This window comes from Pezoporus wallicus, unplaced genomic scaffold (assembly GCF_028554395.1).
Source record: "Pezoporus wallicus isolate ANWC-B61680 ecotype Strahan unplaced genomic scaffold, APGP_CSIRO_Pwel_v1 contig_14831, whole genome shotgun sequence".
NCBI classification, from domain to species: Eukaryota; Metazoa; Chordata; class Aves; order Psittaciformes; family Psittacidae; genus Pezoporus; species Pezoporus wallicus.
Window position 1 is genome coordinate 638,674 of NW_026642428.1, and position 26,271 is coordinate 664,944.

General features: G+C 41.2%; 1 protein-coding gene across 2 annotated transcripts in view; it reads left to right on the top strand.

Annotated features, from left to right (window-relative positions):
* MAP2K5 (mitogen-activated protein kinase kinase 5) overlaps positions 1–26,271 on the top strand; it is a 120,858-nt gene that overhangs the window by 46,044 nt on the left and 48,543 nt on the right. For both annotated transcript variants that reach the window (XM_057430546.1, XM_057430545.1), the window contains exons 12-16: positions 1,864–1,925; positions 6,664–6,712; positions 13,779–13,852; positions 14,785–14,835; positions 18,078–18,149. In XM_057430546.1, the coding sequence (XP_057286529.1) occupies positions 1,864–1,925; positions 6,664–6,712; positions 13,779–13,852; positions 14,785–14,835; positions 18,078–18,149 (308 nt within the window). The remainder of the gene's footprint in view (positions 1–1,863; positions 1,926–6,663; positions 6,713–13,778; positions 13,853–14,784; positions 14,836–18,077; positions 18,150–26,271) is intronic.

Below are 26,271 nucleotides of genomic sequence, written 5' to 3' on the forward strand. Positions count from 1 at the left end.
ATCATTGCTGCCCTCTGTGTATCAGTTCTGAGAGTGTGTCTCATGGCAGCTGCAGTCCCCTTGTGTCTCGCGCAACAACCCTCTTCACAGCGTTCAACTCTTAACATCACGTTGTTGTTAGGAGCAATAGTCTGTTACTCACTCCAGGATTTTCTTACGAGCCAACATTTTATGCCTTCTCCAGGTCTTTCACAAAGGTTCAGTTAAGCCGGATATAAAGAAGTAAGGATCTCACAAACAATTTTCTGTGGAGAGAAGGCTTTATGGCAGGAAAAATTTCCAAAGCCAAATGTGTATCATTAAGCATCGAGTAGCTTCATTCTTTCTGATATAAAGATAAAAAACCTTTAGGGTTTTATGGTGCATTTTGTTTTCTCCCTGTTAAAATGGTCTGTTATTGTTGTTATTTCTTCCTTTTTACATTCACTGCCTCTGTCCCAGGCATCACTGTGCCCTGTTTCCAAGTACTAATATTCTCTCAGATTTTCCATATTTTGATGGAAAATGCTACATTTATTCAGCAAAGCCTAGAAGCTCAGTTCCTTGCTGTTCTCCTGCTGTGCGTCTTAGCCATTTCTCTGCTCTGTTCTTGCAGTTGCCTCAGATTTGCAAGCCTGTGTTAAGCAGGAGTAGTCCCATGCAGTAAGGAAGCATCTGCTCATGCCAAAACCATGCATCTGTCTAGAGTGTGTATGCCCCTACTAATTCAGAGATGTTTAAAATAATGGACATAAATGCTTCCAGTTCTGAATTCTTGCTTGAAAATATTGAAGCCTTTAGGGTATGCATCCCTCATGGTGTTGCACAACGATGGTGTTTACTGACCATGCACTAATTACTCGGAATTATACTGGAGATGACCTCTGGTCTGCCTCATGTTGTGCACTCCTTCTGGCAGAAAGCAACAGCAATCATTTAAAGGAAGAACAAAATGCAAATAAAGGGACCTTGCCATTTTTTTCCCTGAGACCTTTAATTTTGATGCATAAGAATACAGGTAAAGAGAAGAAAAAATACTTTCTCATCCTGCAGATGAGCAGCTTTAACCTTGACAAATGTTTAGCCCTTTGGACTGTCTTGGGCCAGTTTATAAGATTTCCTGAATCCCAGGACTCTGCCCAGTTGTATCCCAACCTTTAATTTTGATGCATAAGAATACAGGTAAAGAGTTTTCTTAATTGCTGGACATTGGCCTCACTCTTTTCCCAATGGTGTCCTCAGTAAAACCTAGATGCTGCACTGAGAGCAGAGTTAGATCGGTGCTGAGCACTCTGAGGACCTCAAGCCTTGACTAAGACACCCTGCTCTTGCAAGCTGATGGTAGTACACTCTGCCTGTAATTCACTTGTCCTTTGATTTATTTATTTGCCATTCTACTTGGGTATTTTTAATTTTCAATTTTCAATTTGCTTTCTTGCCCAATAATTTCACCCTAGGGATGTTTTGAACACTGGTTTGGTCATGAATTTCCTTTGCAGAACATAAGGGAAAAGCCTCAGGACTCTGACGTCCACTGTTGCTTTTGGGATGACTTTTTTATTCCTGAGAAGTTTCTCCAAGCCTGTTGGGTTTGAGTTCTCCAACTTTGATATTCTGTCTTGTGACTGGGAGTTTTTCTAAGAGTTTAAGTGTTAGTGCTGCAAGCAGCAATAAGTAATGTGGGTGGAAAGACCCCCAGGTACTGTTCCATGTGTTTATTCAGAGTTTGGTAGATTTTTAAGGTCAGTTATTTCTGACACAGTTATTGTTATATCATTGATGGTGTTTTTATTAATAACCAAGGCCTAGAAACCCCTTGTGGCTTCAAATCTGGGGCAGTATTTCATTTTGTATTATCTAAGCACATTTTGTTTGTCCCTGCAGGGGGTTCTTTGGATGTTTATAGAAAAATTCCAGAGCATGTACTTGGAAGAATAGCAGTAGCTGTAAGTACTTCTTTCTTTATGTCTTTTGGGTTTTGATTGTGCGTGTAACAGAATGATTTGAGTGCACACATGCCCCTTGTGACACCAAGTCGTGTCCAGAGTCCGTGTCCTCATTGTGAAAGGGAAGGTCCTTCCTAACCCTTGGGTGTGCACAAGGACACCAGGGTTAAGGAAGCCTTCCTTTAGAACTGCGAGCACATGAGTTGCCAGAGGCTCAAGAAATGTGATAAATTGAATGGGATAAGGAAAGAAGTCATGAATTTGCTGGAGATCTGCGTGGTCTGTTTCTTCACGTCAACCCTTGTAGGATGGAGCAGTCCTCTTGATTGCCTTTATTGAGCCTTGCAGTCCTTCTGTACTATATGGTTCCTTTAAAAAGTGATTCAGAAGCCCTGTCTTAGCCTTTAAGGTGATTCCCTCATCTGCTGCTTCTCGTGTGTAATTTCCATTCTAACTGTTTGTTCTGCACAAAGTTACCTCAATTAGGTTTGCTTCCCAGGCTGAAAGATGAAGTCAGCTCCTGGTACCAGAATGCAATGGCAGAACACATTTTCTCTCTTCCCCTGTGGCAGATGTACTCCTGAATGCAGATAAGGAGGAGGCTGCAGTTTTTATTTGGCTGACCTAGGCTGCCTGGGGACAGGCTGCTCTTACTACAGTGATGGGACCCTTCACACCTGAGCAGTAATGGCTGAGGAGCTGATAGTGATTTTGGAGGTGATGAGCAGGGAGATGGTCTGTGAGCTAGGAAAAACCATCAATCCCCTATATCTACTCAGTTTGGTAACAAGGTGTTGACAATGGGATCCTTGGAGGACCTGGTAGCTCATCACTGTGTTTCAGCAGCCTTCAGTGGCTGCTCTGCTAGAAATTCACTGGCTCCAATTTGAAAACTAAATTACAGAACAACAAAAGAAGGGAAAAAAAAACCAGAAGTCCCATCTTTTGCCAGAGCTGAATAAGGGGTAAATGACCAATGTCTTAGTGGATTTCCCAGGGGAGGGAGATACTGCTAAACAATTGCTAAATATAAGGAATACTTTGATAACTTAAGCAGTTTAAAGCATAACAAAGTTATTCTATCATGTGCCATTTAATTAAGTGCTGGGCTTTCACATTCATTATACATCAAGCTGACAATTTAAATCCTTTAATCCAACACAGGCAGCTATTTAGTCTCTGTTCATTGTAATTCACAGCTCTACTTTCCTCTTAATTTGTGTGGCCTGCCCAGGGTGATGAGCATCCTTCTCTGATGCTGTTTCCTCTAAGTAGCTTCAAATCTTCTCATTATATAGCCTAGCAGTTTCTTATGGAATTTGAATGCTTTTCACCTTTAGTTCAGAGTAAAAACGTTTCATCTCTTCTTCCCTATGGAGCAATGAACAGTGTCCTCATATTCCTGAGTAGCATGTGTAGAGTGTAATAATACTGGGATGGGCCTTAAAGAATTTCTTCATCTGCTTATTCCTTCTTCTTTTCCTCATTTGACTTCATGTTATGTATTTAATACATCCACACTAACTTACCTTGTCATTTCCTTTACTTACTTTTGTCTCTCCTCTCCCCCATCCTCCCCAGCTCCTTGGCTTGATATTTTACTGATGTTCTCTTCCAATTATTCACTTATCCATAATGGTGATGCTTCAGCCCCACCTTTTATGTCCTGAGATATATATATATATAGTTCACCTGCAGGGTCATCTCTCTGTGAATCTGTTAGTTAGTGAGCATGACTCCCAGACAAGGACAGTGAGCTCATACTTAACAGCTTCTAGTTCTTTTATTTGCTGCTTTAGCAGCCTGTACTGTGCCCACTGCAGTGCAGGGGGTCAGTAAAGAGGTGAACAAAGGAGCAGGAGCCTTCAGAGAAGGAACTTGGCCCTTTCTCCTGCTTCTGTGTAACAGAAGGTGTGCGCTGAGGCTGAACCAGCCCTGGCAGCGTCCCCTGCTCTGGTGCTGCTTTTTTGCTCAGTTGGCATAGTAGACTTGTTGGAAGGAGGCAGTGAAAGCCTTTGTTCTCTCTAGAATTTATCAGTGGCAGCAGGAAAGGCTCCTTTAAGTCTTCACAACCCTGCGTCTTGGTGTCTGATGTTTTCAGCAGGGCCCAGCAGCCCATTTTGTGGGTTGGGCACCTTTTTGCCAAGTCCACAGACACCATAATCCCCACCCTGGACAGCTTGGGAAGATTACCAAAAGCCTGGAGGATTTCTGTTCAGGTACTGAGGAGAAGGAGGATATCAAACAAAGCTGGAGCTCACATGAATGGATTTTGTACACAAAACCTGGAGCTTCTGTAGTCTTTTTTCCCCAATTTTTGTATGTTTTCTTTCTACCTTCATTGCACCACGCACACAGTCATTTGTCTTTTATTCTCCTGAGACATGCACAATGCATTGGTCTATTGAAGCTGCTTAATAATATGTGTGACCCGCGCATCTGTTAATTAGAATATCCCTTTGTTGTATTTGAAGAAGTTTTTAAGAGAAACCATTTCCAGAGGAAAATGATGCCAGCACATGTAGACATGTAGCAGCATCCCAGCACTCCTCTCACTCTGACTTGATTGTCTTCTTGCTTCCTTTCTTGTTACATGAATTTGCCATGAAAAGTGGTGGACTGACAGCCCTTAAAAATAGTGATGAGCTCTAAGGTCCCTTCCAAACCAAACCAGTCTAGGATTCTGTGATTCAGGAGCAGGATGAAATAGTAAGAGAAACTCCAAGAAACTGGAGGGATCTCTGACTTCATAATAAAATTCACCCTGGTCACCTGTATTGAGGCAGTATCAACGAGAATGGGAAAGCTCTCTTCTTCTTGTGTACTTTATTTATGTGAAGGGCTAGTGTGCTTTTCCAAAGGAAAAGTGTATCTTGGGAAACCCAAAGTAATGTGGTGGCTCCTGCTTTCATACTGTTGTGTACTTATTTGGGTCCGCCGATGTAAAATCTGTTCTACCTTTGCTTGCCACTTCACACATTTATTTTCACTTCAATTTCTGAAGCAGTGACATTGTGCACTGTATTTTGAGTGCTAATGTTGATTGAAGTTCTCCCTGAAAGGATGTGCACTTGAACTGTCAAGAGAGTGGGTGATTGACAGCAGGTAGAAGTACTTTTTGTGTCAAGGCTTTGTCAAGCCATTGTTGTAAAACCTGCTTTACTGAATACCAATAATTCCTGCTAGATGTTCAATCAAAAGATACTCTCTTCCAGCACCATTTTAGAATAATATTTAATACTTGAGAGTCCTTTCCTAATAGGCAAATGTAAGGTAAGTGAGGAACGGTGCTTTCCTCTGAGTTAGTCCATCTGGGGGGGCTCCTGTTCGCATCTTTGCAGCCCAGGATAAAGGGAAGAGATCTTTTCATTCCTTTGCACACTGATACTGAGAGAACTGGAATGTGAAAGTTTGTTTAATGCCGTGTCTTTCATAACTGCTTATCCAGCACATGTTCCATAATAAAGGTGTTTAATAACTCACAGCTGTTGACTTTTTTCCCCCATAGGAAACATTTCTTTTTTTCTATGAATGCATGCTTTAAATTAAATAATTTCATAATGGTTTTAAAGATTTTGAGTGGTCCAAATAGATGTTTAATAATCAGAGCAGCTTACTGTCATCAGAAGCAGTTTCACCAATGAGCAAGCCTGAGATGTTGCACCCCTTTTCTTTATTTTTGTATAAATACTTTTTGGTTTTGCCTTCTTCTTATGACAAAATTCTGTGTAAGTACAATTCCCCTCTTTTGCTTTTTGAAAGGCCAACATGAAGAAGGGCACACCACTGAGCGCGCAGAATTTGACTTTTGTTACAGGGACTTAGCACCTGAGGCCATGAGATGGGTATGAAGTGTGAGTTAAACACTGAGGAATTGCCACCTAGAGCAGTTTGTTGGGGATCCAGAATCATAATTTGCTGTATAAAAGAGATTGTGATTCCACTGACACTGGTTTTGGTTACAGAGTAAGTTCTAAAAGGAGTTTCTAATCCAATAGGATGGCTGTAAATCCTTATGCTCTCTGCTTTCATGCTATATGATATTTTTAGCACTTCTGCTTGATCACTGTAACAGAAGTAATTTCATTGCAGTCTACTCGGACAACGAATGTAATTGTTTTGAGTGAAAAACTCCTACAACTTCACAGCTGTCGGGAATGCTTTATTGTTCTGGAGATGCACAAAGTGTCAGGGAAGTGAATGAAATGTCGTCTCAGAGATGGAAACTTTATAGGAAAGATTTGCTCTGTTAAAGAAAGCTGGCTGAGAGCAGGGATGGGTCGGGTTAAAAAGGAGCAGGAGGAGAAATGTGTTTGTTGAATCTTGCTCTCTGGGCTTGTAGTAAATCTAGGGGAAAATCAGAGTGTTAAAAATGCAAGAGTATGGGTGGTTAATTACTTACAGAAACAAAACCTGCAGAGAGGATGACTTGTGACACCCAGCTGCTGTCTTAGGGAGTGGACTGATGGGCTTGTTTGATTGTTATAATCATATTGTATGCATGAAATAGAGTGGCAGTTGGATCCAGTGACAGAATCCCAGACTGGTTTGGGTTGAAGGCACCTTAAAGCTCATCCAGTTCCAACCCCCTGCCACGGGCAGGGACACCTTCCACACTTTCTGGCCCTGGCTCCATAGTTCATTGGAATTTGGGTCTTTAATGACTTGTGCAAGCTGAGATGTGCAGTATTTCTTACCAGGAATCTTTAATATGTGTTGCTTTTCCTTTTCAATTCAGGTTGTGAAAGGCCTTACCTATTTATGGAGTCTAAAGATTCTGCACAGAGGTGAGTAACAGATGTTTTCTGTTTTCCAGTGAAATACCATATTATTTTATATTAGCAACGCTGCTATGGAGACAGTAGATCTTATAAACATCTGCTTTGATTCCAGTGGAGTAATGCAGGATGAATCTTGCTCATTAGCCTTGCATGTTTTCTGATAAAATATTTTTACTGCTCTTCTCTTTTATTGCCATCCCTGTTCCCCTGCAAAGAAAAAGACTGAAGAAAGAAACAAATTTTATGGAGATGGAGATGCTCAGTGTTACAGGCAGGTGCCCAGTGGCAAAATGAGCAAGGCAAATCAGGTGTTTGCCTGGGATTGAAAATAGAAGATGGATAATGAGTTTTCTTATGTACCTCAGAAACCTCACGTGACAGCCACAGGCGCTGCAAGAGTCTCTAAAAACATGGCCCACTGTCCTCTAACATGGTCACGAACAGTGAAAGAACCTTTAACCCTGTTTGCACCTAAGGCATTTTATTTTGGGGTTTTGCAGTTTGTTCTCCTTCCTGAAGCTCATCCGTGTTTTTTTAAACTTCTCATTTAGAATCATAGAATAGTTTGGGTTGGAAAGGACCTTAAGATCATCCAGTTCCAACCCCCCTGCCATGGGCAGGGACACCTCACACTAAACCATCTCACCCAAGGCTTCGTCCACTGCCTTGAACACTGCCAGGGATGGAGCATTCACAACCTCCCTGGGCAACCCATTCCAGTGCCTCACCACCCTAACAGGAAAGAATCTCCTCCTTAGATCCAATCTAAAATCTAGTTATTGCTTTTAAATGTTATTTTATTTTGTTACGAATATACCTGTTGTGGAAAATTAATTTAGATGTATTAGAACTTTCAAAATCAGTGCCATTTCTGGAACAGTGGAAAACGCTGTTTAAAGAACAAAGAAGCTCTTCACCCTTCACCACCCCCCACCCCCCCCCCCCCCCAAAAAAAGGAAAACTCATTACATTTATAATGTGTCTAAAGTGTCTGAAAGTAACTGCTTTGGTTCCTAATGTTGCTAACAGTACTGTTTAATTTAACCCATCTGCTCACTCAGCCCGAGTGCACAGTTGGAGCATGCAGTAACCGACATCATTTGGGATTGAAAGAGAAGGGTAAAGTAGAGAGACACATAGAAATTCTTAAGTTGCAGACCAAGTAGGTAAGAGCATTTCTTGTGGGGTGACTGGTTCTGGAGTGGCTGAGAGGTAGGTGGAAGGCTGAACAAGGTGATGAGCAACGCCTAGGTTGTGTGCCTGGTGTCCTGGTGTGATCAGAGCAAGGAACTGGACACCTCTGGAGAGTCATCCAGAAATCTGTACTCTGAGTGGTAAGAACATGCTAACGGGAAACACTGATTATGGTATGTATTGAGGTCCTGCCCATCCTTAGACCTCGGACTGTCCTCAGGCTTTTGTGGAGAGTTTGAATGGAGGAGGAGATCGAGCCTGCCTTTGTGCAGTGCCCCAGCGAGCAGCTGTGCAACAGGACATTGGCTTGGATTCCTCCTCAGTTTCACAATGTCTCCTTCTTGGGAGGTCATTGTGATGTGAGAGCACAGGCTCTCTCCCAGATGGTAGAAAAAGGCCTGTGGCCAGAAGAGTGAGTAGAGATCAAGTTAAGGTCTTGGCTTTGTTACCCCCGATTAGAGGCTCAGTGAAACACTAAGGCTGCTAGTGTATTTGACCCTTGGTTGTTGCTGGATTAAAAGAACAGAAATAACCCCGAATCCATGACCAGCTCAGTGCAGGCACAAGTTGCCATGGAGGCTTCATTTCTGATGATGGTTTCAACATTTCACCTACTATCCTGGATGTTGCCAGATGCAGATTTAGTAGCTCCATCCACTTGCAGCAAGAGGATGAACAGTCTAGATGCCAGAGCTGCTACAGCAATTGTCAGAATAAATGACAAGGTACCTGGAACATCCATGGCTGGACATTACTACACATTATTGCCATACTTTTGTAACACCCAAAAAGAAAAAAGGCACATTTGAATCTTATTTTTCATTTTCTCATTTAAGATTCTGGTCACCTCCTCAATGTGATTTGGAGAGAGCATTGTGGGCAAGCATAAGTACTATAACTGCAACGTTTTATTGTTTGTTCTGCTGTAAATTTAGAACCTGGATCTGATTTTTACCTTGCCAGTAAAACAAAATCCCCCCTTTTATATGGGTTTCACTGCCTTGATTGAAGAGCAGCTCTTGAGTTTTTGATGAATTATGTATGGTCCTTGCCATGGCCTAAAGAAAAGCGCAGAAACTGATTTTTCATCACACTTCAGATGTTTCTGGCCTTGGTCTGTTGCTGGAATGACCAAGGTGAGAACAGCCCTGCAGAGTGCCATGGAGGGGATAAGTAGAATTCCAGGTTCAGCAGAGTTTCCTCAAGGTTTTCAGTCTCGTTGTCTGTTTTGAGGACGCAGAAAAAGTGTGTGTACTTCTCTGTTTTAAAAATGGGTACAAAGTAATACCATGCCAGGGAAATGCCTGCTTCTCAGAGTAATCTCTGGCTACTGGTTTTAATGCATCAGAGGTAAAAGAAAGACAGTTTAACCCTGACTTCCTTGCTGTCACATGCAGAAGATCATGCAGGAAGCTCACATAGGCTAAGGAGTCAAGAGTTTCCACCACGGCATAAGGAAGGTGGAGAAGCTGTGTAAGGCAGCGCAGCAAAGACAGTTTGTGACTAGAGCATGGATTAAAGCAAAGGAAACAAACAATGAGCAAGTCTTTTATTGCAGATCAGACATTTCAGCAAATATTACAGCTTAACTTCAAAACAAACCTTGCAACTAATGAGGTGATAGCCGTGCATATTAATAAACCCAACGCTGTAGTCTTAGTCATCGCACCCACATCAAACATAAACATAAGATTAACACCTACAGCACTTCTTTGGAAGATGTGAGAATGTCCCAATGATAAGTGTGCTCTTTTCCCCAGAGGATAAGAAGTAGAAATGGAAGGGTAATGAGAAATTAACTTAGATTTAAAACAGATTTAGCAATTAAACAAGTCTAATCATGTACAAAGTCAAAGTTTGTATAAAGACAAACCAAAATCTGTTAAGTTCAAGAATAAGTATAGACCGTATGCATTTTATCTACTACGTTTTTTTCTCTTCACACCTCCTTATTAAAGGAAATGTATGAAATCAATGTTACCCACTTGTGTTTAATTGTGCTCATCTGTATTTGTATGTGTGTTGGGGGCTGGTATATATTTGTGCTGGTTTGGGTCCCTTGGTTTCTGAGCAGGTTTTAGATCTGTCAGAGTTTTGGAGGTCTCTTCCGATTTGTGATGCGTGAGGCTGAGCAGAGTTGATGATCTCAAGATGTTCCCAGGCTGTTGGTGGCTGGGTGAAGGAGAAGGGAGGTTTGTGCGTCCCTCAGACCATCTCTTTTTTACCCTGGGTTATTCCCATAGCAGGATATTCAAATCCTCTTTGTTTTGACAAGCTACTGGAGCTGAGGAGTGGTGGTTGGTAGGGGCAGGTATTGCTGCAACAGGGACAAGGAGTGTTCCCATCTTAGTTTGCTGAGGATTTCACCAGAGGTGCCCAGAGCAGTATATCTGATTTTTCACCCACCCTTTTTTTAGCTTTATGGGAGAAAATTGTTAGTGCAGAATGTAATGAAGCACAAACAAAAATACTAGGGCATGTGTGTGTATACCTCTGCATATTCACGTGTAGCTAAGCACATACATGCACACTCATGGACCACTTGAGCTTATTTGCAACAAAATACTCCTGGCCTTTGCAACAAGCATGCTGAGGAAGTCATTATGGCAAGGAAGTATTGTCATTTTCCCAGCAGCTTCTCTTTAACAGCAGTGTTCTGTGAGCTGTCTGCAGGTAGAACTGTGCTTTTGTATCTCCTCTTCCTTGAACCTCGTGTGCTGTGGTTTTATATGTTTAAAAGACAGGAAAAGTCAAGAGACAGCTTTCAGAAATATGTTGTTTTGTTGGGGTTTTTTTCCCCTCACAATCACCAATCCGTTTGCTTTCAATAAAACAAGATGAAATGTTTGGTGTTCACAAAGCTGAACCCGTGACAGTTCTGTTTACTGGTAAGCACGAGCTTTGGAGGTCCCATTTATTTGCAGAGAGGTGAAACTACTTAGGCAGATATATCATAAAGAGGACTTGTTCCTCCTCTATAATGATGCTTCATGGAAATCATTTGTATTAAGCAAGCACTGGTAATGGGAGCATAATGACCCCTTTTGGCTCTTGTTTAAATTCTTTCACTTCTAAACAGTAATATTAATCACAAGCAGATGGTGCAGAACATTATTTATGCACATTTGTTTTCCAAAACCAAAAAGAAATGTTTAACCCATTAACTGAAGCTGTTCACGAAACAAAAAGGCTAATTTACTGATTGGGTGATTTTTCTCCCCACTTTCGATGCGAGATACTTTGAAGTGACATCTTCGTTGAGGATTGTCACTTCCCTTTCTTCTTGAGGAAACCAGCACAACCCTTGGAATTCATAGCAAATATTTGCTTAAACCCCCTATTTGTGGTGCTAGTTAAATTCTTCTGCAAGGATAGATAGTGTTTTTGTTATAGCAGTGCTTGTTTGGCTACAGCTTGCTCAGTGGAGGCCCCAGCCTGCACAAGCTGCCCTTTCTTCCTGGGCTTCTCTGTCTTTGTGGGCTGAGGCTTCCCTTCCTTCATGGGCTGACCACTGATTGCTTTTTTCTTTTAGGAATTTCTCCTTTTATTATTGTTTGTGGAGGGATTTCAGGATCAAGCAGTGCTCATTGAATGACAGATGTTCTTTTTAATTATATTAGCTTACTGTCCTTTCCCGGGGAAAGGAAGCTGGGTCTGCGGATCCCCAGTGACACAAGGTCACATAGCTGGACACATTGGTTCTAACTTGGTGAGAGCTGGCAGCCCCTGTGGGACGGGGGACAAACGTGACATGTTGGTTTCCTCCAGTGACTTGTGTTAAGGGAATATGGACTTGTGGGATGCCCTTGGAGCACATAGAATGGTTTGGGTTGGAAGGACCTTAAAGCTCATCCAGTTCCAACCCCCTGCCATGGGCAGGGACACCTTCCGCTAGACCAGGTTGCTCCAACAATTCAGCACAAACCCAGGATGTAGGTAGCTCTGTTGGCTGCCATATTATTAGAAAGAAGGTTAAACAGGAGTACTGTGCAATGTCCTTTTCTCCTCAGGATTCAGGGTAGAGCCTCTGATGGACTCATCATGTCTTGATAGATGTAGCGAAGTCAGTCAGCATCCGAGGTCTGTGCTGTTTGTGAGCTGCCGCAAGGAAACCTTTGAGTCTCCCTGAAGTTTTAGTTAGAAAGCATATTCCTAAAACGCTGTTGGGAAGTGGACAGGAGATTGGTGACCATGTGGATGGCTCCATAGCAATGTTCTGCTCAGCACCTGTGGTGTGGAATGGGTAAAAATCCATCACAAATGCAGCACATGGATTGAATTCCTAAAGATGAGATGAGATTGGGATAACATGCTGAGTCTGTTGATGCTGTAACATGATGGAGACACTCACGACTGATTGTTCTTTTGGCTTTGGAGGGAAATAGCAAAACATACCAGCACTATTAATACCTAACTTAAAATGTACAGAATTTCTTAAGCTGTATAGTGTACTGTTGGATGCTTCCATTTTTAAACTGGATTTTTTTCTCTCATATATAGGAAAGCATTTAATCAGCTTGTTAATTGAGGTTATACATTTCTACATTACAGAGACAAATTAAGCAAGCTACTGTGGTACCAGGAAACATCTGCTAAACAAAGGCAAACTTAATGATAAACAAAATTAGGTTCTTTTCTAGTTGGGTTTCATCCATCTGCACCCAACTAGTGTTCACTTTTAAAGAAGGCAGAGATACAAGCTATTGCTTTTAATCCATTTTGACAGAAGAAAGCAGTGATTAGGCAAAGCCACTGTGCTCTAATCTTCCCAAGTTAAAGCCAGGCCATAACGTGCACATGGTACTTTCCAACTGGCATTGCTGGCACAGAAAAGATGCTCAGTGTTTCCTGCACTACCATCGAGTTTATTCACACATCGATTTTAGAGTATACAGCAGAAGTAAACCAACTTCTTCTGGCATCAGGGGGTCAGCATTAAGTTCTTATCTGGCTTTACGATGTACATAGATGTTTAATTTGCTGGAGCAGGATTAGTAATCATTAGTAATCATTTTAAGGCATTGTTCCAAATGCATGCAATCGGAGCTGTGTTATGCAGTAGAAGCCATGGAGGTGGAAGCCAGTAGCTCTAAAGAATGGTGCCCAAGAGCAGAGCTCCATTCTGTGTTCCTGCAGCTCAAATGTGCTTGTATGTTTGCTGTTTTGCTTGTGGTCCTTATACAGGTGTTTGTGGGGGACACTTTGTATTTGTAATTTTCATAGAATATTAAATTCTGCTCTTGTCACCATGTGGAGTTAGGTGAGAGCTGTTGGAGAAGAGGGAGGCAGGGTTAATTGCAGAGATAAAATGCAAAGTCACAAGGCTGGGATGAATGGTAAAAGGTCAGCCCAGCTATCCCTTGGTACAGAACCAGGCTTCACTCTTTGCACTGTTGCTTTTGGCTTGTCCCTAAATCGCCCAGTGACACTTTGTTCCCTGTCAGCCATTTCTACTTCACACCATCAGCCACAGATCCTTTTTTGCAGACCTGCTCCAGCCTACGCTCCAGGCAGTTGTTTAATCCTGTGTTTATGCAGTTGATTAATCCCTGTCTAAACACAGTGCTTCCATTTGTCCCTATTGAATTTCATGTTTTCACTCTGATTTTTCCGGTTTGCCAGGATCACTTTGAATTCTAGGTCCTGTTCTCCAGCACTCTTGCTGTCCCCCCCCACGTTGGTGTGACCTGCAGATTTAATAGCATGGATTATTAGTATTTGAGATACAATGTCTGTGCTACTGACTGCTGCAAACCAGAGGCTGCATTTGAAATATATCTGAAATATTTCCTGTGAAAATCCATCGCGCTGATATTGGTAAGGATCCCTGTGTACACGATGCCATAATCTAGAGAATACACCTTTGTTTCCCCAACAGATGTGAAGCCATCTAATATGCTGGTGAACACACGAGGCCAGGTGAAGCTGTGTGACTTTGGGGTCAGCACACAGGTAATTCCCCCGTTTTCGATATGTGCCTGCTCTCTTCCTAATGTCAGAAATCACCTGGCTGCCAGACAAACAGCCCCACAGCAAGCTCCCCTCTGCTGGGAGAGCCCTATTCATTTTTAATCTCTGGGTGACTTTTCTTCATCTGAATATGATTGTTCATTGTTTAATGACAGTAAAAACTGCTGATATTGTAATTACTACTTACGAATAGCAAACTTCATTGATATGCAGCTTTGATCTGAAAGCGTTTTGGCCAGACAAAAGGGAGGGCAGAACGAGAGACGTGTCTGGGGAGCCCAACTGGCCCACAATAAAAATTAATATTGGGAGTAACAATAGTGGTGGGCTTCTACACTGTGCAGCACAAATTTTAATTAATTTCCATTTTGGGCCTCCCTGGAGAACTTCTCTGATAGTGACCCATGAGCTTGCTGTGATGTTGATTTGAATTTCTGCACCTTTACTCTCAGCCAAACACGAGGACCAAAGAGAAGGTCAGCCTTGTATTATAAGTTGTCAGAGTCTGTTGTCCCTCCAGCGTATTTAGTGCTCGTTGCATTCAAGTGATGAATGTGGCTTTATTCACATCTTGAGCCAGCTGACTGAAAAATGAGCGTGTTCAATCCTACTTCAAATTGACTTTTTATATCAGACTAGTTTGGGGTACTAAAGCGATAAGCATCCTGTTTAACAGAATTGTTTAAGGTTATCTGCCATAAACTGTAATGCAGTGCTTGTTTAAATTGGAACTCTCATTCCGAACAAAAGAGAGATTTAATCATTTTTAATGCCTTTGCAGATAAATTTGTTCCCTTTTACATAATTTTTAGTTGATTTATAGGAATGATGATTGTAGGTTAAATGAGGAATAATTGCCCATTTTATTTCCACATTATCTTTATATTGTTCTAACAGACTGTTTTGTCTGATAGCTGGTGAATTCTATAGCCAAGACGTATGTTGGAACAAATGCTTATATGGCGGTAAGTGGATTTATGCAGGAGTTACATTTAAATAGAAGTATTTGTTCAGTCTTGTTCTGTGTAATGCAGGATATATTCTAAATCAATTCTCAAACTTCATCTCTCCTTATCCCCAGCATAAACTATGTCTTAATTGTGCACACCACAAAACAAGTCCCTTGTGCTGTCTCACAGACCCAATCCCTTCCTACCTGTGCTCCCTACCAGCTCCCAGCTCTGTGACACTGTGCTTCTTGCTGATAGGAAAGAGTAATATTGGGGAAGTGTTTATTTAATTTGTTTCTGGGTGCCTTTACTGCATTATAACAGCTGAGAACAAAGCAGAGTCAGTTAAACATTCAAAACCCAGTTTTCTGCAGAGATCGTAGAATCATAGAATCACAGCATGGTTTGTGTTGGAATGGACCTTAAAGCTCATCCAGTTCCAAGCCCCTGCCACTGGCAGGGACACCTTCCTCTAGAGCAGCTTGCTCCAAGCCCTGTCTGGCCTTGAACACTGCCAGGGATAGGGCAGCCACAACTTCTCTGTTGAGGTGATGAAACTACCTTTGCCTTATTTCTGTACATTAAAGTATAAATTCCCATCATTTTTAGACCAAATTAACACATTGCTGAAGACGTCTCACTAGGGGGAAGGCTGCTGCTGTTAGCTAGGATGGGAGGTTTGAGTTTAGTGGTTCCAGCTGACCTGACAACTGGCATGTGGTGTTCATGTCATGGAGATTAATATGGTGACAAGGGCCAGTCTGAAAGTAAACTACAAAAGTTAGCATTTATTTTCCATTAGATGAATGTGATTAATTTCAGTTCTCCATTTAACAGATGTGAAAACTTACATGCTTCATTTTCGAGCAGTGTATTAACCACTGTCTTTTATTTTTGGCAATTAAAATTCTTCTAACAAATTATTTATGTCATGGTATTAATGAGGAGAAAACCAGTGTTCAGCTTGTTTTAAAAATGAAGAGAAAACAATACAAAATGGTTGATAACAGTATTTTTTCAAACCTTGGAAAAGAGGAGAGAGAAATCCATGACCTTTACTCGCTTTCAGGTAATTTTTCTTACTTTCTTGTGAGAAGCAAGCAGACCAGGGTGTCCATTTAGTTGCTAAGTGCTTTTCTAGTCAAGGTGTACTCATTATGTGGCTTGTGAAACACTCATGTCACCATCCTAGAAATACTTGGTCTGTCCTGCATCATCACAATGTTATGTGCAGAAAAGTGTTTTAAAAACATAAAGAGAGGAAAAAAATCTGGTCTTGGGCATTACCACTTTTATAGTAACCTGCTTATTTGGATGGCTTCATTTCCTAAAAGGACTGGAATATAGTGATTCAGGCAAATAAACAGCTCAAGTTAATCAACTTCTCCAACTCAGTTATTACTCTTAGCAGGTCTGAGAGTTAAATTGTATTATGCTTTTAGTGTACAACTCCAGATTACTGTTCTCTTTCCCATGTGTACATTAAATAAATGACTTTTTTCCTTACTGTTTATGGATGAAAGTGATGTGTTCACCTACTAGTGGCAAAAGAGGAATTTAAGCTCAAATACACTTGCTCTGATTTCTTATGTTAGAATAGGTTTACTTGCTGAGTGAATCATTTGCTAATGTCAGATTTATAGGCAAGTCATCAAAAAGTAACAAAGGCCATAAGCTTTGGGTTGCCCACTTGGCAGACTGGGAGTCAGTTTGAAACCATTAAAAAAATGGAGGTTTCTGTTGACAATAAAAAAGCAGGAAAAAAAAAAACAAAACTTTTTGATAGGGAAATTAAAATTTCCAGTAAAAATGGAATTTTCTGTAAAATCATTTTGTCAGTACTTTATATAGACAAAAAAGTGTGGATGGAGAAAGTAAGCGGTTGTAGAAAATTAAAGAGAAAATGGTTTTGAGCTCTGTATCCTGGGGATGGTCTGTGTTGCACACTTGACTTTATGCATGTGCTACTGTTATTTTCATCTTCTTTTCCATACTCTTAAATCCACATGAGTAGGCTTCTTGTTTAAACATGTGAAGGATTTACTTGCTGGTGTCTTCTGGGAAGGCAGCATTTCTAACTAGAAGTTGCCATATAAAGCTTGAGCTGTTATAAGGGAAGAATAAACCATTTAATATCCCTCAGTGTGAATTATGCATCTGATTTGGTGGCTTGGGAAGTGCCAGGGTCTTATCTACACTAGAGGAATCTGCTGTTATCACCTTGCCACAGGTATAAGATTTTTGGGTCACTGTTCAGCTCAAAATGAGACTCAGTCAAAAAGATTTGCTGTTCCAGTTCCATTCAGAGGTGGTTTTTAGGTTATGGCAGTTGTGGGAGGCAATCCTTAAAGACAATGCGGGCAGCACTTTGTTTTTTACTTAACGTTCATGCTGCGATAAAAGCTCTTGACCTGGGATTAGCAGGGCAGAGGAAACATCCGAAAACACATTGGAGTGGCACTAATTTGGGAGTTTGTTTTCTAACAAAGGTCTCTGGATTATTAAAGACTAAAAATACAGCCAGTGCTTTGTAGGTGGTTGGGCTAGACAGGTGCATTAACAGCACAGTGGGGAGAGAAGTCTCATGGAGCCTTTTATTGTTACATTTCATGCTGTACTTGACCTTGGAAATGCTTAAATTGTAGCTTTCAAGTAAAAACTAGCAGTTATATTTTACAGCATTCTGTTTCATGAGGCATTAAACTTGCTATTAATAGTTTTGAGTAAAGTCTTTTCATTTTCTATAGGTCAGAAATGAAATTAGAAAGTATATAAAATAAAATTGCTGGCATGTGAGTTCATTGGTTCTTGTGGCTTCAGTAACTTCGCTTTTTAAACCGTGGTTACTCCCCAGCCCCTTCACTCAACATTAGGAGCCTCTTTTCCAAGTGTCCCTTGTGATAGATGCGTGTACCATTGGGCTTTCACAGCTTAACCTTGTGCTCTGCTGCACGTGTGCAAGCCATGGGCTTTCTGTATTTTGTTGTTGGATAAAACAGCCCAAACACAAATGCCAAGGCCAGCTTTGCAAGGTGCGTAGCTACACATCTGAGCATAACCAAGTCCTTTGCTCTTGCAGAAGAGGCACAATAAATCAAGAAGTCATGTTTGAGGAGCAGGGTTGCTCTCTGCCGGGTTAGCTGGTGAGCTTTAAGCTTCTTTGCATTTTCTCAGTTCTTTTGTTTGCCCTGGGCTAGGTTTTGTGCAATATATGATGGTTTGCTGGGCTCAAGGTGTTTCTTTCCATCTCTTTGCAGCCTGAGCGGATTTCAGGAGAACAGTATGGAATTCACTCAGATGTTTGGAGTCTAGGGATTTCCTTCATGGAGGTATGGAAGTATCTGTCATTCTCACGTGCACAAGGCAACAATCAAGTTAAATCTAACGTATGAATACTTTCATGTAATCTTTGTATACTGTTTCATATGTGCATCTTTTGAGCTATTGCTAAACTTCTTGGCTGTATTTAGAATGGGTTTGTTCTTACTGCCTTCAAATTAGGTATTAGAACCTCTGTACAAACCATTAACAGTATAATAGAACTCCACATGGGAGTAAGGAGTGGGGCCTGGTCCGTGAATGCCTCTGCATCCTTTCAGCACCTCTAGGATTGAAGATGATGGTGTTTCTGTATTTCTTCACAGGCTGGGAGCGAGGGGACCGTTATTAGGGTTAAAATGGCATTATGCAGATTCCAGGTTTGAGCTGGTTAATGGCCTTGCAAAAGCTCTGTAGAAATATTTGCCCAGTAGTATGAGTCCTTCCCTGTGTGATTAAATGGTTTGGGTTAGAAGGGACCTTAAAGCTCATCCAGTTCTAACCCCTGCCACGGGCAGGGACACCTTCCACTGGAGCAGCTTGCTCCATGTTGCATCCAACCTGGCCATGAGCACTGCCAGGGATGGGGCAGCCACAGCTTCTCTGGGCAAAGGTGCCCTTCCCTTTTCTTCTGGTTTAGTATCTGATACATCACTGTATCATTATGTCATATAATGATAGAGTAATAATTAAGGTAAAGCTGAATATGCCTTTTGGTGAAGTGCAACTGATGTTTTAGCAGATGATTAGATAGGAGTTACGTAGTCTTGGTGCTGCCCCCCTGCATCTTAGGCAAATTTCTCATTTTGTAGCCTAAAAGTTAACAAAGAGTCTTGTTACATTTTCAAACAATAAATTCCTTGCCAAGTCAGTTTTAACCGCAGTGGAAATACTTAATGCTGAATCATTGCATTCAGCTCTTGTAAATCTTTCCCAGGGTCTGACTGAAGCTAGCTCTGAATTACAGCAATGACATACTTTAACGTGTCACAGGGGATGCGGCTCTCTTAATTTGTTTTACTGCAAATTTTAATGGCTTGTGATGCTGGAGAGCCCTCACAGTTTTGGGAGAGATACCGAATGTGCTCATACGCTCTGTAAATTAATCCAGCCAACAAAGGGCTAAATCCAGATTGTATTACTTGAAGACTTGACTGTGGTATTGTCCTGGTTCATGATTGAATAGAGGGATATAAATGCAGGAATCCTATAGAACAAGCGTTTACTGGTTCCTTTGCTGAATAAAAGATGTATTTTGATGTGTAGCAGCAATCTGATGATTTACCATGTAGACCAAGATATTTGGAGTGTAGTTTAGGATTATTAGTAAGTAACCTGTCTGGTCATGAATATGATTTGAAGGATGAATTTCATGTTGTACCAGCCAACATTAGGAAAACCTTTCATTTGCATTTTATCTCCTCTTTTAAACCCTTTCAACTTTTTTTCCCCCTTCTTTCACTTTCCAGAAATGTTTTCTGAACCAGATGTACAAAAACCAATCTGGTGTGGTGTGCTTTGTTAATTGGGATGTCATCTGGTCCTCCGGGACCTCTCTTCAACATGATCGCTGCTTTATTGAAGTGGTTTGAGTGATGTGTTAAATGATGAAAGCAAGGACACTGCCTTAGAAAAATGGCTCAGAAAAGGTGAAGAAGATGCTCGAAGAGCCACGCAAGGTCACTGTCATTAAAGTAACACTGTATTGACATGGGGATTGGTAGTGGAGACACCCAGGCCCTTGTTGATGGAGCTGTTAAAAAGGGAAGTTGGCATTTGCCGTAGGATTTTAAAATCATCTCCACTTAGAGGTGCAATACTCCAATCCCTGCGATTCGTGGTAGCACTGTTAGAGCATGTTAATTGAAAAGAAATGGCATTTATGACCAAGTTAGCAAGGGCTGTTCTGATGTATGAGAATATAAATTACCAGCTAAGTAAATCTGCTTAGTTTCTTTAATATTCTTCTGAGCCTTTCAAATGTCTTGGATTTCTTTGCTGCAAAGCTTCGTGTAATGTGAAACTGAGTTTTACTTTTGGAGGTTAAGAAAGCTGCCCCAGAAAACTTGCTGGCAGAGTGTGAAAAGTATTAGGTGGTGGGAACCACCTGAGTCTTGAGAGTGGTGAGTGTTCTTGTTCCCTTTGAAGTAAGAGATGTCTGAGGGTGCTCAGTGTTTCCTTTGCCAAAAAGAGGGAAGAAATTAAAAATGAAAATAAGTAAATTTAAAAAGTGCTGCTAGCATCATTATTATTATTATTATTGCTATTAGTTTGCTGGAAACCTGTTTAAAGTGTTTCATCGCAAAGTTTGCCTGTTTTCATGAGGTTTTAGGTGTTTCATTGAGGTGCTCATGGCTTGACAAAGCGAGTTCAGTTTAAACCAGTGACATTGCTGTCACTACACTGAAGACTGTGTCAGCATTTTCATTTATAAAAGCTGTTTTCCAAGGGTTTATAACTCAGTCATAAATACACTCTGGGCTGGGCTGAGCCGGAGAGCTGTGTGTGCTCTGTAACCGAGGCAGCCACCCTCCAAGAGCCATGTCCTGCACAGGATAAATAGAATTGCCTAATATTTCTTGTTACTCTCTAATATGACTCTCATCCTGCCTTGCGTGGCTGTGAGCTGAAAGTGGACTCTGAAGCATCCAAAGGATTCATCTTGTTGTGTTCTGAATAGGCAGTGTTCTTGTCCAGTGGTGCCTTTTTGAGGAGCAGGTATGCCTTCAGCAGAGCCGTTTCTCCTGGGATAAGAGACTGCTGCCAGAGACAAGAAGCTGGGTGAGAAGAGCTTTTGGTGGGACTGTGTAGACCTGGTGTCTTCTTTGGCCCTCCTGCTTCTGCAGGGGTTGCCTCTTGGTTTTCCCCTGGATTTTGCCATCTCGGAGGTGACTGCTGAGATGCACTGGCATGCTCTTGAGACAGGACTGAGGACCGGAGTCTCCTACGTGTCCTGGGGAGAGAGATGGTAGGTGAGCAGGGAGTTTTGGGAAGGGAGTGGAGTTTTGGGAAGGGAGTGGAGTAGAGTTGTGATCAGAGGTGTTTGTTGAGGGGAAGTATAGGCTTGCACATCTTTGCCAGAAGATCCAGGGCTCATTTTATGTACCAGTAAAATTGGTATTATATTACATTGAAATGCAGGAAATAAGTGATTTGCTTATGCCACAAAACTAGCAAGTTCTGAAATATGAATACTGGCTAATGATACCTTTGTGCACCTCCTTTTCCATCACATCCTAGTCTCTGCTTTCCGCTGTTCTCTGCTGATAAAAAGAGCTACTTTTGCTGTGTTGGAGGCCTCTTTTTAAAACTAACTTTTCTTGCAAAACTGATCAGTGTTCTCTCCTTCAGAGGAAAGGAGCTTGTCTAGCAGTTTTAATGTTAGAAACAAGTTCTTTAAACTCCCAGAATGAGAACATGACAGCAAAGAGGAGGAACATGTTTGAAGAGGGTGCTGCAGAGAAGCTCTGCTTTAAGACGATTCTCTTAAACATCTTAAAGATTGAAATGCTTTAGCTGCATGAAGCTGATGTAAAGACTTGTGTATATGTAATCTGGTCAAGGAGAGAAGGTTTCAGACGAACTTTCTAAGGAGTTTGAAGCATGTCATCAGTCACACATCATCAGCTTTGATGTGATAATGGTTCAAAATGAAGATTGTGAGCTGATCTGCAGGAAGCTCTGCAGAACATGATTTAATCTTCTGCTAGGAGTTCACTTAAGTGTGGACGTTATGGTTGGTCTTTCATCAGTATTACACCCTTGCCTAAACAACAGCAGGTAGGCAGATGCTGAGGTGGAATCTGAGACCTGAAGCTTGGTGGTGCAGCACAGTTTCTGTAGTGGCACTGTGATGTGGTGAAGGTTTGATAGCAAGGGGTACAGTCATGATGGGGCATCTGTGAATCTGTGTGAGGCACAGACCATGCAGTGACCTCCAGTGTCAAAAGCCACACTGAGCAGAGGCAGGAGGAATATTAATTAAAATAGCCCATTAGAAAATGGCAAGGGTCAAGCTTAAAAAGAAAATGAGAATTGCATTTGACCTCCATACAGAGCAGGAGTCTTGATATTGTAATGAACTCCTTGGCTGGAGTGAGGGGTGTCTGATCAAGTGGCATTTCTTACTCAGGTTGGCCTTGCTTTTTGTGTGCTTGCAGAGAGCAGAACTTTATTTTACTTGGTTAAACTGGAGATACAAGGAAATGCCTTGCCATTGTGATGCTGGTGGTGCTGGTGGAGCCATTGAGAATAACAGGAGGCATGAGGAAAGCAAGAGAGTAGAAAGCACTTTGTTGCAATGAGCCTCACCTTGTTACTCTGGTTTTAAGGGTTGTAGTAGTGTGCCAAATGTGGGCAAATCCTCAGATGCTTCACTCAGTCTTGAGAGTGGCTGTAGCACGTGCAGAGTTTTGCTCAGTAGTTTGAGTTGTTCTTGTTGTAGAGTATTTATGTAGTTTTACTCATTCTAATGCTGTGTTTCAGAAACTTGATCTTAGGAAAAACCTGCCCTATATATTTGTTATTTTTCCTCCCTTGAGCTATTTCAAGGGATTTTTCCAGGCAGTGGCCGTTAGCTCCATTCCCTCATCCGCCATCCTCAGCAGCCACCAGGATGAAGAAGGACAATGTCCAGCTCCATCGCGATCTTTGTGGTAGTGGAATTAGAAGTAGAGGTACCAGTGCCTGAGGGTTGGGTCATGAATTAATTATTGCTGTGTGGTGGGGGAGACCCGTCAGAGTAGCTGAGAATGGGGAAGTTGCCTCGCAGAGCACTATCAATCACTCAGTGACCATAACTTCCAGTAATTAGTGTATTTTATGGGCCTTTGCTTCAGTGACTCGGAAGCACATATGCTCCACTCACAGCTAAACTTAGCCAGAGTAATATTCCAGGATGATTTATCCGCTTGCTGCACTGGGATGTAACCCTATATTAGGTGAAGATTGTGAACTAAGCTGCAATAAAGTGTAAGTTTAGGTACAGTTTGCGCGGGTTGAGACCTCAATGTATCATGTTTCACAGCAATTGCTCTTAGGCCACTGTGGGCAGTCTGTGTGGCAGCAAAATAAATAACAGAGTTCTCTATCTGGGTGGGAAGGTGAGTGGACAGTTAAGGGATAACATTGTACCTGGTGTATTTGTAGTAGATAGGATTGTGTAATTAATGTTCCCTATTCTTATGCTGTGCGGTATAGTTTCTACTTTTTAACAGTCCAAAATTCAGGTATATTTGTCATTCAAATCTGCCTTTTCCTGTTATTGAATTAGTTTGTAATGGTGGACAAACTCTCTCCTGCCAGTGGAGATGGAGAGCAGCTCGAATTGAGCTGCATTTCCACCAGCACAGCCACTTTTTTTCCTATTAGGTATTGACTCTAAATCCAGAGAACAGCTAAGCAGGAAGCCTCTCTGCTCAAACAAGTATCCTCATTAATCTTTATGGACCATCTGTGTGAATCTTGCACCTGACAATTTCCCCAGATTGGCCCTGAAAGGCCCCTGTCCCACCTTTTTCCCTTCAGAAAAGGCACTGCTATTCTGAGCAACACCTTTGAAGAAGCAGCAGTAAAAGCCTGGTAATGTAAGGGATTTGTGGCAAGGAAGAAATGTGCAGTTTAATCACGATTGTCTGCGGCTTTTGGTTTGCAGTACATTTACTGTAGTTCGTATTTAAAAGAAGTCAAAGTGAAACTAATTATCTTTAATTAAGGTGAATTAGGCTTTGATTTTTAATATATTTTTATGTAGGGAGATCTCAAACTCATCTGCTCAAGCCAAGGAATGTCCAAAAGGTTATTAGGGCATATTTCTGTTGGGCCTGATGGTATTAGTAATAACCTTCTTCCTCATAGTCCTAGACATGAACAAATATGTCACTTCATCAGTCTCTGTTACCCGCGCTTATGCCCCTCCGCAGGGGTCGCAGATTCCACAAGTTCCCAGCTAATGGCGTTATACATTAAAAATTGAAGCTTTCCTCACTCTGAGGCCTTTCAAGGCTTTGTTCTTAAGCCCCAGACACTTTGGAGTGCAGCTGCAAACTATAGCAGAAGATTAAATTAATTTGTAACTCTTTTTTTCGGCCTGCATTACTAAATCCTGCACATTTAATTGAAACCCTACTTCAAGATGCTTTGTGTTTCTGTTCTTCTTTGTTGTCGGTTTAACCTCAGCAGCACTTTAACGCTGGTAAATTGCTGTTATATCCTTTTGGATTCTTTTTTTTTTTAACTGTGCAATAAGAGGACCCTGGAATTGATATTAGAAGGAAAAAACAATCTTAGAGTAGTTTTTGAGGTATTTAATATTTATTAAGGTCCATACCCTGCAGAGTTCCAGGTGATTTTAAGCCATCTATCTAGGAATGTATAAATTGGTCTTGGTATGAAATTTCACCTGGGGAATTTTATGTTATCCAGTAGTTAAGTCTGATTTTTAAAGTTTCCTGTGTCTGAATGTTCCGAAGTGGCGGCTGCTTTTCCACGACGAGGGTTTAACAGCAGTGCACCATCTAAATGCAAAATCCCGAGATGGAAATTTAATTGTGTACAATGTGCACAAGGTAATTAAGAACAAAGTTTAGAACATTTCAGACTATAAAGTCCTCCTTCAGCTGGATCATTGCGATACTGTAAGTGCTTATTTTCAATTTGCAGTTATGCTGAGAAACATGGAATGTGTCTAAATTAAGGCTAAAACCATCCCATGCTTTTCAGTGTAACTGTAAATTAAAAAACAACTTGTACAACATCGACAATAAGTGGGAGGTTTTATTGCCTGAGTGTCCTAAAAATATGCTTTGAACTTCTTTCCCTCTGTCACTTTCTGAACAGGATAGGGACCAAGTCACTGTTGTAATTCTTACATGGTCAAGCAAGTCAAGAGGGATGTAGAGAGAGCAGTTTGTCAGTGAGGATTCCTGGATTTCCATTTTAAGTTCTAAAACTGTTCATTACATTATTTGACCAAGTCATTTTAATTTTGTGCTCACATTAGATGTATGTAGTTGAGGTTAAAAGTTGCTTTCCAGCCCTTCTTACAGCTGCCCCATACAAGGGGTTTAGGCACCTGCCTCAACCAAAACCGGCTGCTTCGTGTTTCCTCTCCCCGGTGTGGTTTTAGGTATAGTTTGATAAAAAAATCACCATAAAATGAGTGGTTGAAGTGCTCTGATGGGCTGCTTCTGTGTCTAAGAAAGTAATAGTTAAAATTACATGCACTACCACCCTCCCTACAAAACCCTATGCAGGCAGGTAGTTGCTCTGAGATGTAATGGTGTAGGAAAGTGTTATTCTGGCATATTTCTTGCTGATATGGTCTGATTCTCATTTATATTTCCATACCATGCTGGCATTGCAGTTGACTGGGCCTTGTTTAAATGATGGTTTTTGCTGTTCTTATGTATTGGGAAGGTATCCATAAGGAAATGAGAACCAGCTCCTTGAAGTTTAAGTTCCCTATTCTGCTCCTTAATATCCAGAGCTACATAAAATACCATTCAGTGCCCAAACTGAAATAGTGTGAACGGAAATACTGGGTTTTTTTGTTATAATGCCTTAAAATTGCAAGTTCCTGAGTGTCATCACATATAAATGCAGAGGAGATAAGTGTTTGATAGTGCATTAGTTTGGTAGTTTACAATTGTTTGTGTCCTGCGTTGGGCTTGTGCTGCTCATGTTTAGATGATTTCCTTGAGACAGATGATAAAAGTATGAAAATCCCTTTAGTGAAGCTCTAATCTGTTTGTTTTGGGGTGGTTTTTTTCTTTACTTTAAGTGTGACACTATTTATAAATCTAAATCTACACACAGAGGTCATTGGTTGGCTGAACTTAAACCATTTTACTTAGTAAATTTAATTAAGAAAATACAGTGCAACTCATAAGCAAATGAGTTTCTCCTAGTTTTAAACCAAACCACCCTCTTGAGTGCTGATTGCCTTGCTCGACCCCTGGTGATACAGAAACAGGCAAAATTAAAAAGGACATTAAAGCTTCATTAAATCTGAAACACATTTAGTACAGTGACATATCTGCAGGCTATTTCAGGGAAGATTACATACTCTTTGCTAAGTTTCTTAATTTATAATACCTTGACAATCTTGCAGGGAGGAAACAACTCTGACAAGCT